The 17362-nt window shown below is 40.5% G+C and overlaps 1 protein-coding gene across 2 annotated transcripts in view; it reads left to right on the top strand.

Moving 5' to 3' along the window:
• The window catches only part of NetA (Netrin-A), a 58117-nt gene that overhangs the window by 39696 nt on the left and 1059 nt on the right, over window positions 1–17362 (top strand). Inside the window, exons 3-6 of one of the 2 annotated variants that reach the window (XM_089264977.1) lie at window positions 10278–10427; window positions 11533–11680; window positions 16712–16777; window positions 16858–17224. In XM_089264977.1, coding sequence (XP_089121103.1) covers window positions 10278–10427; window positions 11533–11680; window positions 16712–16777; window positions 16858–17185 — 692 coding nt within the window. In that variant the 3' untranslated portion in view covers window positions 17186–17224. The remainder of the gene's footprint in view (window positions 1–10277; window positions 10428–11532; window positions 11681–16711; window positions 16778–16857; window positions 17225–17362) is intronic. The other variant, XM_089264976.1, reaches the window with a different exon arrangement.

Genomic DNA, 17362 nt, shown 5'->3' with positions numbered 1-17362 from the left:
AACACACACACACACAGACTCTCACATATATCTATATAAACTTGCCCTGACATGTTGTCAAAGTCATTTCAGTTCGGGCTCAGCCAATTTCCTTATTTGCGCAAATGTTTCAATGACCGGAAAATTACACATTATTATTTGTCCAATGAGAGAGATTGCACACACACACACACACACACACACACACAGAAGCACACACATGTATGTATGTACAGACCGATGTCAGACTGCAACCATTATTCATAAACATGTAGTTCGGCTGTTGTGTTGTTAGTTTTTGCTGCTCCTGCTACTCCTGCTACTGCTGCTGTGCCAAATCTTGGGATAATTAAAAGCAGGACCTCCTCGTCCCTCCCGAGAAGTATGCTATGCTTTTTATGCCTCCGCTGTGTAACATCATTAATTTAATGCCTCGAATGGCAGCAGCACGACTCATAAATACCCTGCAATATGAGTGAAAAGGTCTCCTGCTGCTATCTGCTCTGACGCTGTTCAACTGCCTGATGAATTCGATATGCCCCATGGCTGCCCTGTGAATGCAAAGAGATACCGCAAATTGCTAATGCTCGGTTTTGTGTCAATAAAACAATGCGCAAAATTATGGCACACACACACACACACATAGACTGTCATAAACGTGGCTGTAAGCCGAGTGGGCGGCTAGACGTGTGGGCGTGTGGGCGGTCTGTGGAATACAATTAACAATATCCGTAGCTAAATACGTGAAATTAAATGCCATAAAATCACAAAGTCACGTGCGAAATGTTACAGCAATAACAGCAGCAGGAGCAGCAGCAGGAGCAGCAGCAGGAGCGGCAGCAGCAGCTGCAATTAAAATAATGTCATGAATTACCTATGCGACAGACACTTAGACACACACACACACACACATAGGGGGAGCGAGAGAGGGTGAGAGTGGAAGGAAGAGCAACCGCTACACGTCGAGCGAAGAAAAAAAAACTTTCTTTTACTGCCCATTTCGGGGAGCCAAGTTCATGAAACGCAGCCGCTGCCAGTGTAATTATTAGACAGGCAGCAGCTGCGGGGGTGGCTGGCAAGGGCAGCCAGGGCTGGCGGGGGTTGGTCGGGGCTGGGCGTAATATCACTCAAACATCATTAGAATTTCATAAAACGCGCCCTGCAACTGTAGCGAATCGGTTAAAGGTCGCGCAGCGAGGGGTTCCGGCCGACTTACTTAATTGAATGCCAGACCAAAATGCATTTATCATAGAGCTACAAGCCTGGAGATGGGCCACGGGCAATGGGCAATGGGCAATGGGTGGCTGTAGCAGCCACAGAGTAAGCCAGCCTGGTTTTAAAAACTAAGCTACAAAATTCTATTACAACTATGGGGAGCAAGAACTAAGCGGCGTAACAAACGCTGACGAAGCAATAAAAAGTTGAGAATATTAGCAAAAAGTCGACTCAACGTAGCATATATCCTGTACAAGTTTGAGTATTGAGCTGAAGTAATATGAGCTGAAAATAAACACAAGAGAAAATGAAAATCGAAACAAATTTTAGCTTGAATTAAATAAAAAAACATTAAGTGAATGATTATCATATAATAATTCTTAATAATAATTTATATTTATATAATATAATATATACAATAAAACAAAATATTTTGTATTTAATGTTTATGTGGACAGTACCTTTAATAATAATTTTGGTTCAAAAATATATGTATTAAAAAAATATTTTTTTTATTTTTATTTTTAAGTGAATACAAAAAAAAAACACATAAAAATACATTAAAAAAGAATTTATTTTTGTTAGAATTTAATAAAAGAAAGTCACTTTTAGTTTAATTTTTTCATAGATAATAATCAATATGATGTGTTTAATAAATCAAACTAAGTAATAACTATTTTCAAGATAAAACAAAAAACAACTTTAAAAAAAAAATTAGTAATAATTTTGGGATTAAAAATATATTTATATGCATATATTTTTTTTTTATTTGAAGTAAAATTAAATTAATTAATTATTTAAATTTTTTTGCATGCGGCAAAAAGAATGATATTCTTATTACCATTGAAAAAAAAGTTTTTTATATTAAAAAAAAAAATAATAATCAAAAAAAATATATATATAATATATAAAAAAATATTTAAATAATATTTTAAAAATATTTTTCAGGAAACAAACATTACCTACAAATATTTATATACATAAAATATATATATTTTTTAAAGAACTATAAACAAGATAAGGAAACCCCTTTAAAGAATTTTTTTTTAATTAAATTTATTATTATTTATACAGACATATACATATATATAAATTTTGTTTTGTTATATTTTATCTGGCCTATAGCTTGACAATGTCTCTCTAAGACCTTGCTTGCAGAGCATATTCACGTCATATCCGACAAACTATACTGCCAATATAAACTACCCCCCCATCTGTCTCTCGCTCCCGCTCTCAGCCCCTCCGCCTCTGAAACACATGAAGCGAACCTCAGTTTGGCCACGCTTTTGGCATTTGTGGGGTGGGCGTGTGAGGCGTGGGCAGAATTTGAATTATGACATTTTGCATGCGAGCTGACATTTAAAGCTGTGCAAATTGTTCGAGCGTCAAATTGGCGCTGCCATTCTCAAAGCTGCCCCCTTCTCCCCTTCTCCCCTCCTCCCTCCTGACATCGCCTCGCCATCACAATGCCGGCTAGCAGAGCTTTTGGCATTGCCTACTTTTATGCGCCTCGTTTGATTTTTAATAGTCTTTGGCTGTTGTCGTCTGCGCCTCAATTTTTAACGCACAATTTGAAAAGAGCGCCGAAAAGTTTTCAAATACAATTGAAGCTCGTATTCCATGGGCCACGCGGCCTCTTCTCACCTGCCACCGCCAGCCAAAAACTTTGCCTTGTGTTGTACATGCAACAGAAATTGTAACAATCCATTTGAGCAGACGGCGAGAGTTGGATAGCGGGGAGGAGCGGGGGAGGATGGCAACAAAATCTTTGCTCATTTGGCATCGTCGCAAAAGTTAAGCGAACTTTGCGCCGGTTGCAACCGCGCTAAACTTTTTCCTGCAGTAGGAGTTGGGAGCAAGGAGCAGGGAGCAGGGGGCAGAGAGTCGGGAGGCGGGTCAAGGAGCAGGGCTCCGATAGAGACCCAACAGACAGCAGTCTAAGTTTTGTAGCTGCGTGCGAAGCTATTGATTTATTAATAGGCTACTCAAAGGGATCCTCGAAGGGCAAAGGAAAAGAGTTCGGCGCACTTGAAGAGCTCTGAGTGTATTTACTGATTATTTCATTCTGGCGAAAAAGTTCCACTTTAAGTGAGCCTCAATGGGAGCAGAGCAGGGAGCTGGAAGCAGCCAGTTTGTATGGCTGTTGTCTGAGCTATAAATCGATTCATTTGCATTCGCCACGCTGAGTAGTTCAAATTTTATTCAATGTACGTTCACTTAACTTAAATGACTTCATTTGTATTCATAAATTTGAATAAATTAACGCTGGCTACGCTCACATGTGAGTATATGCGAGAAATATAAATGAGCCTAATATATTCATATGTATTCATTTGTATTTTAGAGTAGGCTCGTATTCACATGCTTTGCAAAACACATTTACTTAAAATCAAAATATTCAAGCTATTTGTATTCACCTGCAAATCAGACTTAGCTCGCATTATTCGCCACATTTGACTGTGTATTCATATGATTATATATATGCTTGAATTCCGTGAATTTATTCGATTTTATTTGTATTTTAGCTAAACCCAATTCGTATGTATAACACTAAAAATTGAATTTATAGTATTCGAATTCAGTTAAATATTCATTTTTATTCAGTGAGTCATATTCAGTTAAGTATTCATTTGTATTCAAATTGGATTAGACTTAATTAAATTGACACCCTTTAATGAGTAGTTTTTGATTCATTGAGTGCATATAAATACTTCAATTTTAAATAAGTATTCACATGCTTAAATGAATCACAAATAGATTTTTTTGATGCCATTCACCTGTAAATTATTTGTTCTTTCTTTTTGACATTCCTTTACCTTAATAATTCATATGAATATATTTAGTGTTATTCACAATTAGACTCAAGTTAGTTGACAATTTTGCGAATGGGTACTCATATGATTCACGGCATGAAAACGTCCACGATATGCATTCCATATTTGTTCTCATTTCGTGTGAATGCATGCATATGTATTGCGATTCACTAAATGATTCATATATGTAGACATCCATCAGCTGGATGTTTGTTGTCTGTTTAGTGTTCACCTCGAGCAGATCGAAGCCAGGTGTAGTCAGGTGTAATCCCTCGCATAGCAAATCATTCGAGGCGAGGCAATCTTTTCATAATTCCTGATCTCTCTCTGCCTCGCCCCGTCTCTCTCCCTCTCTCTACTGTGTTTGGTTTCTTTTGAAAATTGCATGAATCTATTTGGCTAATAATAACAAACAGGCAGCACACCGACAAACCAACACCCTACGCAGCTACCGACAACACCCCCCGCCCTCTCTCTCTCTGCTCGGTGGCAGCTGTGCTTTTTATTGCTGCCCATTTGTTTTGTTCTTGTTGTTTTTCTGTTTCTTTTTTTTCAGCTTCTTCTTCTTCAGCGGGACTACGAAATTTTGGGCTAATATTTTATGGCAATTGATGGGAAGTGGCTGCGACGACGCACTTTTTCTCCTTGCGGTCAGCCAAGAGGCGGCAGCAGCTGGGCGTCGGCTGGGGCGGGGGTCGGTGGCGGGGGCATAGGTATTGGTGTGGTTGGTTCGCTTGCGCAAAGTTGAAATAAACAATAACAAATTGCGCTTGATTTGCTTTATGATGTTTATATTACGCCCAGAGCCGTTGTCTCCCGCCCTCTATCTGTCTCTCTCTCGCTCTCACTGTGTGTGAATAACTGAATATACAAGTGTGAGTGGGCAAACAGTGCGCACTGTAAAACTTTGGTTAATTAATTTTTGGAAGCCCAAGCAAAATAAATAAAAGTCGAAAACAAATTTTGGAGCGAAACATCGCGCATTGCCAAAAAAAAAGCGAGATGATGATGATGAAGAAGACAACATTGAAGCGAAAATTTAAAAACAGAAAATTGCCGAAATTAAATATGGGCCACAGACAGAAATCATCGTAGTCCTATTAGCGGCTGTCAAATCAGGCACAAACATCAACAAGCATCCATTATACCTGGCCAGGTGCAACGAAATTTAGTTTTCGCTAATGGAGCAGAAACCTGAAAGATTCCAAACTCAGCTGAAAATTTCGTTATTTATTTATAGATCTAGTTTGTTCTGCTGCTTTATTTGCATATACATATTACTCAAATGTATTTTATGGCTCTATGAATCAGCTCCGGCAATTGCGAAATTATGAGTTATAAATCCATATTGGCCCCTCGGGCTGAGTATTTCTAGTTGAAGAGGCGAAAATTGAAATTCTGATTAATGTTTTTGGCATATTTGAGCAATTATTATAGACAACGGATAGAGATCAAGTAAAAGTGGGCAAAGTGATTGTAAAACCGATTATTTTAAATGCTTTTGACTTTTTTTTTATAATCGTGCATTATCAGATTTTCTTGGAAAAGGAGATTTCTTAACAAGCAATAAATATATCATTTTATTTTTATATTTATTTTTTATTATTTTTACATATATTTATTATTTATAGCTATTTGAATTATTACTTATATTTATATTTTTATTTCACTTGCATATATTTATTATTGATTTATTATTTTTATTATTATTTGCACTTGTTTTATTATTAAAGTTTTATTATATTTATTAATTGAATATTATTATTATTGTTACATATATTTTTTATAATTATTTTTTATTATTATTTATGTGTTTATTATTTTTATTCAAATTATGATTATTGTTACATATATTTTTATAACTATTTTTTATCATTATTATATGTTTACTATTTTTATTCAAATTATAATTATTGTTACATATATTTTTTATAAAAATTTTTTTATTATTATTTATTATTATTCTTATTCAAATTTTTCCGTTCTTCGCACAATAAACTTGTTAGTTTTTTATTTATTTTTCTAGTATTTCTTATATATATTTTCTTTATTTATTAGACATTACAGTTAATATAAAACGAAAACTCACTTAAATTATAGAATATGTATATTCTCTAGTTTAATCTAGCTGTTTATATAATAATCTTTCTTTCTTCTATAAAACATATACATGCACACATACGTATACATTAACAACTTTTTGTAGTATTATAAAATATATGAAATGGAACTATTCTCATTCAAAGTCATAAGCTAAATCCAAATCCGACTGCAGCTGCGCTTAATGAATGGAATGGAACTTTGATGCAGTTGGTTGGCTTCGATTATCATTGGCCGTGATTCATTCGCATGCTGTCCTAATAAAGAGACAATTTTTCAACAAAAATCCCTTTCACACAGCAGAGCGAAAGCAACAGCTGATGTTGTTGTTATTATTGTTGTTGTTGTTGCTTTAGCATTGACTGTAACAGAAATGTTTCATCATTGCAAATTTCAGACTTTTTTATGGCGTTTCATTTGTGTTCTGGTGCAGTAGAAGCAGCTGCTGCCAGCCTCTGACAACTGCAGCTCTTTGTTGGCTCTGCGAAATTGTGATTCAATGCGGCTATTTGGGTCGTCCTTTGCGCCAATGAGTCAACTGGATGTGAAAAGGTACTTGGTGCTGGTAACTGATATGCCAATGAAATGAATCAGACCAGCTCCAGCTCCAGCTCCATGGACACCTCCATGGGACAGCTGAGCTAAGCCAGATGCCATTGTGAATAGGAATTGCAGCCACTGAGCATATTTCTCCCCAATGAGTGTGATAATGATTATGTATGTATGTGTGTGTGTGTGTGAGTGTGTGTGGCTTGTTATAATGAAAATTCATAATCTCTTGCTCGGCCAATGCGCAAAAAGAAGCAGAGGAAAACAAAATACAACAAGTAAGAAGACTCTAGTCGAGACTGCTCGACTAGGAGGTACCCTGAATTCTCCAATCTGATATTATAATCACTCTGCACTTCTTTTAGACACACAGCTAGCTGCGCAGTAAGCAGCGACTGCGCTGCAGTTTGGACAATATTATACGAATTTATTTGTTGAATAATTTTATTATAATTTTCAAATGTATGTACATCCCAAAGCACAAGTCTCTAGTATTTGATATATACCTTTTACAAAGGTGAGGGTGAGGGGTGAATATAGGGGTGGGGGGTAAATTACAACAAAAACCGAAATTATATAAAATACACATAAGTCTACATTTAAAATTTGGAAGCTCTAGCTCTAATGGTGTGGGAGATATAATTAAAATCTTAGCTTTCGATAAGGTTTTTAATCGATAATAAAATATCGGAGGTAGTTATCGATAGGAAACAAAAATCAAGTCTCTAGCTCTTATATTTTCTGAGATCGACGCGTGCATACATACGGACAGGCGGACGGACGGATGGACAGACAGACGGACAGGGCTAAATCGACTCAGCTCATCCCCCTGATCAAGAATACATATACTTTATGGGCTCTGGCACGTCTCCCTCTGCCTGTTACATACTTTTAACAAACCCATTATACCCTGATTTCCCATTTCCAATGGGTTCAGGGTATAAAAGGAGAAGAAGGTGAAAGAAAAGCGCAACTCGTGGCATATGGACAGTGCCAAGCCACATACATATCTGAATATGCTATATCTGAATATGAATATATATACATATACATATGTATGTGTATGTCTGTGCATATGGTTAAGCAGGATGCGTGGGCACTGAGGCGGCTTGAGGGGAGGTGGGCGGCGGCGGTGGCACACAGCCCGCGTAGTTCATATCCATGTGGAGCAGGATGCGTAATGAACTCGTTGTTGCGATTTTTTGTTTGTGTGCCTTGGCTGGCTTGCGACACAAACAGGACGCCAGCAGGCGAGCTGCGTTGGGCTCATAGATACCGCACACACGCCATGGCAATCGCAATCGCAATCGTATTGTTGTCATATTGTTGCTGCCACGCCCCTACCCCAGAACGGCGCCCAACGGGCCAACAATGGACACAAGCGCCAAATGGTTAAAGTGCCTATGCTGGTTGTTGTTGTTGTTGTTGTTGTTGTTGTTGCTGTTATAGCAAGTTATTATTGTCTGCCGTTGCTGTTGTCATTGTCATTGTTGTTGTTTTTGCTGCAGTTATTCCTGCTGTTGTTGTTGTTGTTGTTATCTTCCGGATGTGTCGCTCTGTGCATATAAATCGCATTTAATTTATTGTAAATCGGATTAAATTACCAAATGTTGCACGCACGCTGCACACTCGGCTCTTTAGCTCTTAGCCCCATTGCTCCCACCGCTGCCCCATGCGCGACCTATGCCAGTGTCTCAACTTACTCCCCTCCCTCTCTCTCTCCCTCTCTCTCACTCGCTTAATGCCTCGCACACGCTAGCCATTGCATTTAAAGTGTGACCAAAAGCGGCTTATTAGCCGCCAAGTAAGCCACGCTGCATCGAGTCCAAGTCCAACAGCAAAATGGACACAAATGAGACGCAAGCAGTTAGCCAACAGCCAACAGCCAACATCTCATTTGTAGCTGACAAAGCTGCTCGTGGCCGTTAAATGGCTAGAAGCACTTAATGCAATTTAGCCAAGAAAAGCATTTGAAAAGAAGCACAAAATGAAATGCAGAACTAGCTCATGTGTCGATGGGAATGAGACAGAGAGAGAGAGAGAGAGAGAGAGAGAGAGAGAGAGAAAGAGAGGGAGCTTGAAGAAGAGTAAAGTGAGATGATAGAAAAACAGAAAAGAGCTAGTGAGAGAGAGAGAGACACACAGAGACAACTAGAGATAAAACCTTATATCATAAACTTGATTTAAAGACATTTAGCGATTGATTGCAGAGACTGGAAAGTGATTGGAAAGTCTTGAAGGTGCTTATAGAACTTAAAGATTCTTAAAAAGGCTTAAAACAGAGATTTAGGAGACTTGAAGGCAGCACCTACCAACATGAACTTCATTGGCTACTAAATTCCATGGAAAATTTGCAATTTTGCTTAAAAAAATTCTCAAAAATAAAACATAAAAATTATATGCATAAGATACCCAAATTATTTTCCAATTTCTATTGAAATCTGAAAAGCTCTTCAACAAAAATTGAGAACCAAATTTAAAGTAGCTTTAAGAGAGAAAAATCACTTTTGTATATAAACAAAGTCGGTGAATTCAATCCGATTTCATCTCAAGCAAACAGGTTTCAATTGAAAAAAGATAAAGAGTGTGAAATATTGAAGAGAATTACGAAAAATATGTAGGAAATTATATGGAAAATATATGGAAAAATCTATGAAATCACTAGGAAGCATATTTCATTGCACAAATCTCTTGAGTTTTAATATACACAAAATTTTGTATATAGTTTATCTATGTGGTACTTTAATAGTTTACCTAACTAGATATATATGTTAATAATTTATATACATAAAAAGAGTATTTTATATTGATTTAAAATTAGAAGAAAAATATTTTCCATATACCGTATGTAGAATTTATTTTTAAAGCTGCTTTGCCTTATCCAATTAGTTAATGTCGAGCAATATTCGAATCCAGTCAAAGCTTTTACTTTAAGCTATTTGCATTAAATGTACGTATATATACTGATACTATACAGTATAGTATGCTATATGTGTTTGTATACATCTATAATTGCTCACATTCTGCAACTGCCCGCTTCAGTTCAGGGCAGAATTTTAAAGCCAGCCGCTGCGTCGGCAGTTTCACACTTTTGGGTGCAATTAACCGTGTGCCGGCATTTAAGTGAAACTTTACAGTGCCTGTTATCTGTTAATGTACATTTCCACGGCTCATAAATGCACTGCCCAAGAGAGAGGGAGAGAGAGGGAGAGGGAGCAACTGGGTAGCAGAAGAGGAGCCATCGTCACACGCTGCTTGACCGAAAAAAATATTAAGAAAAAAATTAAACTGAAAAAATTGAAAGCAACTTCATGTTAAATTCAAGTAGCTTCCATGACCATAACGCCATATTGTGAGTGTATGGGTGTGTGTGCCGATTGCAGATTGCATTTGCGATTGGCAACAAGAAGGAAAAAATGGCTTTGAAGTGCGGCCCGCACAATTAAGCTCTCAACGCACAGCAGCTGCCACGGCGAATCGCCACAACAATTACATTTGTATCTGCAAAATGTAGCTATAACTGTATCTGCATCTGCATCTGTATTTGTATTCGTATTCGTATTCGTATTGGTGTCTGCCTTTCAACTGATTCCTTTGCTTCTCTTGTTTGTCTCGTTGCAGCCTGCAATTGCCATCTGATCGGCTCATCTGGCAAGATCTGCAACAGCACGACCGGTCAATGTCCGTGCAAGGACGGCGTCACGGGCCTGACCTGCAATCGGTGCGCCCCCGGCTATCAGCAAAGTCGCTCCCACATCGCGCCCTGCATCAGTGAGTAATCGATATACATACATATATCACAATTACCAGATGGGCCCTACGCGACACATAAATAATCCGCTCGTAGTACAGAAAACGTAGAGCTCATAAACAATCATGAATTAATTGCTGGAAATTATCGACTTTTGCGGGGGGGATGTCTAGCAATTGTCTAAAGTCTAGCAATATCGATATTTATCGGTTTTGTTGATAAACCTAGGCGGGGTGTATGCCAGAGAAAATCCTTTTAGTGCTACTAACTTATATAAGCTGAGAGCAGATGGGAAGCAGATAGAAGATGGTAGAAGGTAGACGAACAGACAGACGAATGCAGACACGATACGGATCGAAGGACGAGTAGACGAAGAGCAGTTGAGAATCTAAGACAAGAGATCAGGCGGACAGAGAGACAGCATAAAATAAATAGCAAGGAAAAGGGCGAAGAATCGACGAGCTTAATAAGAGAAGATCTCTGAATCTCTAAAATCAAAACACGAAATAGCTCCAGAATGGAAAGAAAGGCGAGCAGAAGAGCAGACAGACCTACAAAACGGAAAAAATATCGGGATGATAAGCGAAAAGTTAGACGGACCAATAGAAGAGCTGACAAAGAGCAGATCTATGAGTCTCGATATACAAAAGGCGAGCGATAAACGGAAGTACGCATAAGTCCAACAATAGGAAACTGTTATAATTCCGGATGAATAAATGAAAGAAAAATGGGAGAATAGGAGTAAAGATAAATGGAGAAATATATAATGAATAAAATAAGTAAAGATAACAAAACTCCTATAATAATATAGAGATGGGATGCAGATGAATTGAAAACAAGTAATATACCACATATTTAATTAGACCTCAATCATATCGACAAATGTATATGCTCTTAAATGTGATACAGTATGGAAGCGTATTAATATAGAGATGGGATACCGAGTATGGAAATACGTAATATACCATATATGTATATATTTCCTTAAGCCGCAATCGTATCCAAATATACCCTCTTAATATGGTTACGTAGGTGGATCAGCGTCTGATGTAACTGGTGCCTCCTGCACTTCGCTTTGAATATTCGCCCAGAGAATCTAATCCCTTGATATGATATCGTTTGCAGAGCAACCGCCACGCATGATCAATATGCTGGATACGCAGAATACGGCGCCGGAACCAAATGAATCCTCTGAGGGCGTTGGCATGGACAGAGGCGCCAGCTCAGCGGCCGCCCAATCGCAGTTCTATCGCACCGAGGGCGGCAGGGGTAAGTAAGTGCTCTCCCTCTCTCTCTCTCGCTCGCACTCTTTTTAGCTATCTTATTCGTCTATAGTATCAACATTGTTGTTGTTGTTGTTGTTGTTGTTGCTGGATGTTACTGCTGCTGCGGTCGCTTCTACTAACTATCCCAGACGGCAAACTTTTGGCGCGTCGCTTCTCTCGCTTTGTAATCCTTTCAAATGGGTGAGAAAACACAAATCCGCTAAAGTGCAGTCGGTTGTCGGTTAAGCGAGCCTCCAATGAAGACTGAGGCGGAGCTGTTGCTGCTGCTGCTGCTGCTGCTGCCTGAAAAAGCGTTCTGGAAGTGGGGGCGTGGCCGGCCGTGTGGGCGTGCAGCACTTAACAGATAGTGCAAATGTTTGCATGCAACTTTTAGTTACATTTTTGCTACACACTTTATAGCTGTGTTTGAGAGGGCTGGGGATGGCGGAGGTGGGGGCTCGGGGGGAGGGGGCTAGATGTGCACGCTGCAGCAACAAGCAAACAGAATGCGCAACAACAGCATAAATCATGCTAAAGCCGGCTGCCAACAGCCCGCCGTGCTACCGCGGCGCCACCACACCGCCCATCTTTCCCTAAACCCAGCACCGCAACCACCCCCCGCTCCACCGCTCACGCCCCTCGCATCATTTGGCGCGTGGCCGAAGTAAAAGCAAAGCAAACTTTTTCACAAAGTGGCAAAGCGCCGGCCCGAGCCCGAGCAGCAAATGGAAGAAGCCCCCATGCCCACGCCCACGCTGATGTATTAAAAAGTTTCCTTATTTAATTTGTTCGGCGTCCAGCGACAATGGTCGCACACTTTTAAGCAGCACTGTGCCTGTCGCCTGTTGCCGAGTGCCGACTGCAGCCGCTAATTGCTGTCAACTATTTGCATAGCGCATTTAGCAACTGGCAGCAGGCAGCAGGCAACAGGCAACAGGCCAAATGACAAATTGAAAGGAAATTGACAAAAGTCCTGGGCCGGCGTTGGCCTCCCCTGAGCCCAGCTCCCTGGCCAGCAGTTAAGCGGCAGAGGCTTGCCGACAGTTCAGCTAAAAGTATGACAACCAAAATGAGCTGTAATTCGACTTGAAATGTTATTCATAATAATATAGAAGAGATGGATACAGTGGAGTCACGACAATTGGAAATGTCAAGGGGATCAGAAATTCAAATTATCGAGAATTATCGAGAACCGTTTTTTTCCAAGAGGATACATTTTTATTTGATTTATCGCGAGTTTTTATTTGAGGAGGTACAAGCTATCGAGACTCGACTGTCTATACATTTAATAAGAAATTATTTTTGATTGGAGGGGAAAACTTTTAGAAATACTTGCATAGATTAGTCAGATATGATTACTAGAGGGGGGAAATGACAGAAAACTAAACTTCTTTCAGGATATTCAATGCCATTTAACTAGAGTGGGAAGACGTGATGAATGTCGCTTGGGAAGGCTCTGGAAACAGGCAACTCACTTAGGCATATATCGATATACCTAGTCGATAACTTAGATAAGTCTTATATATATATTTCATATTACGTACAATCTCTAACAAATAAATACATTATATTCCGGCTATAAAGATTCCGCCTATAGCGTCCGCACGGTTATTGCAACGAAAATTCTGGTCAACAGACAAACTTATATGAGCAAACTTATACGGTTATAGCGTCTTGTAGGTATAATAACGGTTGTCTACTGTAGTTTTATATATTGATTTTCACATTATAGCGGGACACTTCTTGACTTTCAAGAGAAGAGAAAGTATTGTAGATAAAGAAACAGATACAGATATGTATATACCCGTTTGATCGTCTGTCTTACAGTCTTCAGTTGATCAACACGCTCATCTGCCCAATCCGTGAATACTCCATCCTATAGTCCGTCTGTCCGTCTGTCCGCCTGTCTGTCTTTCCGCTCGTTACTTTGTCTCTAAACAACAGACACTGTCTGTCCATTACTCCGTGTGTCCGTCCGCCGGCCACTCTGTCTGCCAATCCGTCCATCACTTAAGCTGTTGAAGCGTTCATCCATCTGCCTGCCTGTTCGCCTCTTTGTCCGCTCGTCCATCCGCTCTTCCTTCCTATCCTCCGTCCGGCCATCCGGCCGACAGTTTATCCAATGTTACTGTTAAGTTCTTGTAGAAGCCAAGTCCCTATTCAAGGCACTTATATGGGCACACTAGGCGCATTTTCAAAATATTCTCTAACAACTGTCAAACTAATGCCTGTCGCTGCTTTACGCCAATGCTAAACAATAAATGTTTGTGACATGTAAAATTGATTCTATGCTCGGACAGAGACAACGCAGAGCAAGTGCCTCGGCCCAGTCAGCGCAGCGTATTAAAATTGCAATATCTAAATGGATCGCGCTGCATTGAAAGTGGCTTCGGTTTGTTACCTACCCCAGGCGCGCATTGCGGCACTCAAAGGGAACTGCAGATTGGGGCACACGCAACGTGGAGGAACTGCAGCAGGCGCCCAGTGGAAATAGTCGCTAGAGACGAATGCACATTGGGCGGCCATTCAGAAGAGAGCATCCATCATCAAATGCAAATGGGGCCAGAGTCAAAGTGGCTGGCCACCCACTGCTGGAGATTCAGCATTCAGTTAAATTTATTTGTCAATGGCAAAGAAAAGCGCAAAGTTGAGGCTGAGAAACCCAAGTGGAAGTGGAAGTTGAAGTTGAAGTTGATGTTGGAAGTTGAAAGTTTGGAAGTTTGCACGCTTGTAACCAAGAAGCGCACTAGAAAGATGGACAAAACACAGACACACAGAGACACACACACACACACACACACACACTCACACACACAGCGCAAAAGTTAGTCCTTGAATAGTGTTCGCTGCGGGGCAAAGGCAGCAGCAACTGGCAAAGTGAGGGCGCGTGATGGCGGGGGGCGTGGGTGTCGGCTATGAGCGTGGGCGAGACAGCTCGACATGAATATTAATTATGAATTTATAATTTGATAATCTTATTAAATTAATTTGAAATTCTGTCGGGTCGGAGTTAATTTAAAGTTAGTGCCAGGCTGTCGACTCCCCATCAGCCCCCTTCCAAAAAACTTCCAACACATTTTCTACTACTGCTCCCACCCACGCCCCTACCCAACCCAGCGACATCTACTATCGACCCGCTCTGATTTTGCATGTGAAATTTAATGACATGTTAATGCGATGCACAATTAAATGATTAACGAGTCGACTCCACTTGCCACTTGCCCCGGCGGTGGGCGTGGCCAGTGCTCTTTAGCAGCCGCAGCCGTAAATAGACGCGATAAATATCGCTGGGCCACTTAGAGCAGGAAATGTGGCGCCCGCCCAAAGCGAAGCATAGAAAAGAAGAAAATAAAAAACTCGAATTGTTCAGATCTCGTGCGAGCATAAATACCGAAATTGGAGGCGCGAGCCATTGAAATGTTGGCGCACCCAGCCAAATTTAGATGTTAGCCGGCCCCCACTGGGCCCAAGGCTGCCCTCCCTGCTTATCGATCAATCGTTGGACCGATCGATCGATCGATCGATCCGATACGATCCAATACGATCGTCTCATATAATACAAAGTTTATGCGTTGTGCATTGTGCCTCGATTGTGTCACGATTTGCTGGCAACGTCTCTGGCATTGGCAGCAGCAGCTGAAACAACATTGAGGCGGAAGTGAACGACCTACAGATACCCTGCCGGGGTCAGGCAGCTGACATTGGGCTAGTGAGAGAGTATATTTTGCAATTTGAGAGTATTTTGAGACTATTCATTGATTTTACTTAAAATCGGAATAATATAGATCTGCTCTATATGTATGTATTGTAGTGGAATTCAGCAAGTATATTCGATTTCCGTTAATTTAAAGCTCTGCCTCTAATCTCTATAGATATCTCTTGCACACATTTATATGTCTCTCTCTCTCTCTTTGTATTTTTTCCTCTGCCGTCAACTTGTACTATCCATTATCCCTCTTACTTAGTGATAGTCTCTCCCTCTCTCTCTTGATCTCACTCCCTCTCGCTCTCCCTTCTCATCTCGTCACAGGTTCTTTTTTCCCTTCTCCGTCTATATAGATATGTATATATGTATATCGTTATTTCGTGCTCTCACATTCTCTCACTCTCGCTCTCTATCTCTCTCAATTATTTTCTATCTCTTTCTTATTGATTCTTTGTCATCCATCTCTCTCTCTCTCAATCACTACCTCACTCACACACTCTCTCTCTCTCTCTCTCACTCTCATTCTCTCACTCTCTCTCTCTCTCTCTCTCACTCTCTCAATTACTCTCCATATCTTTCTTATAGATTCTTTGTCATCCATCTCTCTCTCTCAATCACTACCTCATTCACACTCTCTGTCTGTCTCACTCTTTCTCTCTGTCTCTCTCTCTCTCTTTCTCTCTGTCTCTCCCCCTCAACACTTCACTTCTATCTCAATCTTTCTCGGTCACTCTCTCAATTAAACGCTCTGCATTTATCTAATCATCATATACCCAACCCCATCCTCCGCTCATGTACAGGGTATTGCAACAGTTGCAAGAGCAACAACTGCAACAAACGATTGTGACTAAAAACAACAAACGAGGCAATTTGCATTGCAGCAATCAAAACACACGACGCTAATTTTAGTACACAAAAGGCGGCATTGACGACCTTAGACTGTCTGCCCCCCCTCCCCAACACTTCTTGTAGGCTCATGGTGGGCGTTTCAGCTTTAATGCAATACCGATCGAGCGCCTTAATGTGCGCAGTTATTGCTGTTGTTGCAGCAACAACAACTACAACAACAACAGTAAATCGTTTCGCCTGCTTTTGTTGCTGCTTTAGTTTCAGCTGCTGAATCGGATTTCGAATCGGATTCCCTTTCTGTTTTTATTTATTTTTGTTTCTGTTTGTGGACGCGCTAATTGGCATGGGCTATAAAGACATAAATTTTGCAATTAAATTGTAAACAGAAAAACGCAAAGAGATTCGTTGATCTGTGCATCTGTGCGATTTGCCTAATAACTCTCTCTCTCTCTCACTCTCTTTCTGTTCTCTCCCCTATTCACAGTTTGCGAAAAGTGCAAGGTCAGCACCAAAAGATTAAATCTCAACAAATTCTGCAAAAGAGACTACGGTAAGTCTAGATGGAGTATATAAATAGATCAATAAATATATCCTAAAACACACTATCCCTCTCTCTCTCTCTCTCTTTAGCAATAATGGCAAAAGTAATTGGTCGCGATACGAGCAGCGAGGCGGCCAGTATCGAGCGCAGGCGCGCAATGGATCCGTACGGGGACTACGAAATGGATCAACAGCCAATGGGCGGTCTGGAGTACGAGTATCGGGCGGGGCCGGGGCCAGCAGCAGCATTGGCTGGCATCAGCAGCAGCGCCAGCGTGATGGATTACCCAAACGACAGCGACACGGCCCGGTACGATCTGCTAATCCAATCGGTATTCAAGCGCAGCAGAACCACCGCCTATGGCATGCCGAATACAATGCTGAAACGAGGTCCTATGACCTGGATCATACCGATTAAGAATTTGGAGTGCCACTGTCCCAGGATCAAAGTTAACAGGTGAGTGAGTTCTATGAGAGTCGCAGAGTACGACTACAGGTACCGCTGCACTCATCCTGAGTTTCGTTCTCCTGAATATCGGCATATATACTATCATGAGAATAGCTTCCTAATGTCTTGCCCATACCAATTTCTCAA

Source organism: Drosophila navojoa, chromosome X (genome assembly GCF_054131105.1).
Source record: "Drosophila navojoa isolate 15081-1374.11 chromosome X, UAZ_NAV_1.0, whole genome shotgun sequence".
NCBI lineage: Eukaryota > Metazoa > Arthropoda > Insecta > Diptera > Drosophilidae > Drosophila > Drosophila navojoa.
Note: the sequence above shows the minus strand (reverse complement) of the source record. Positions and strands in the feature narration are given on the sequence as shown.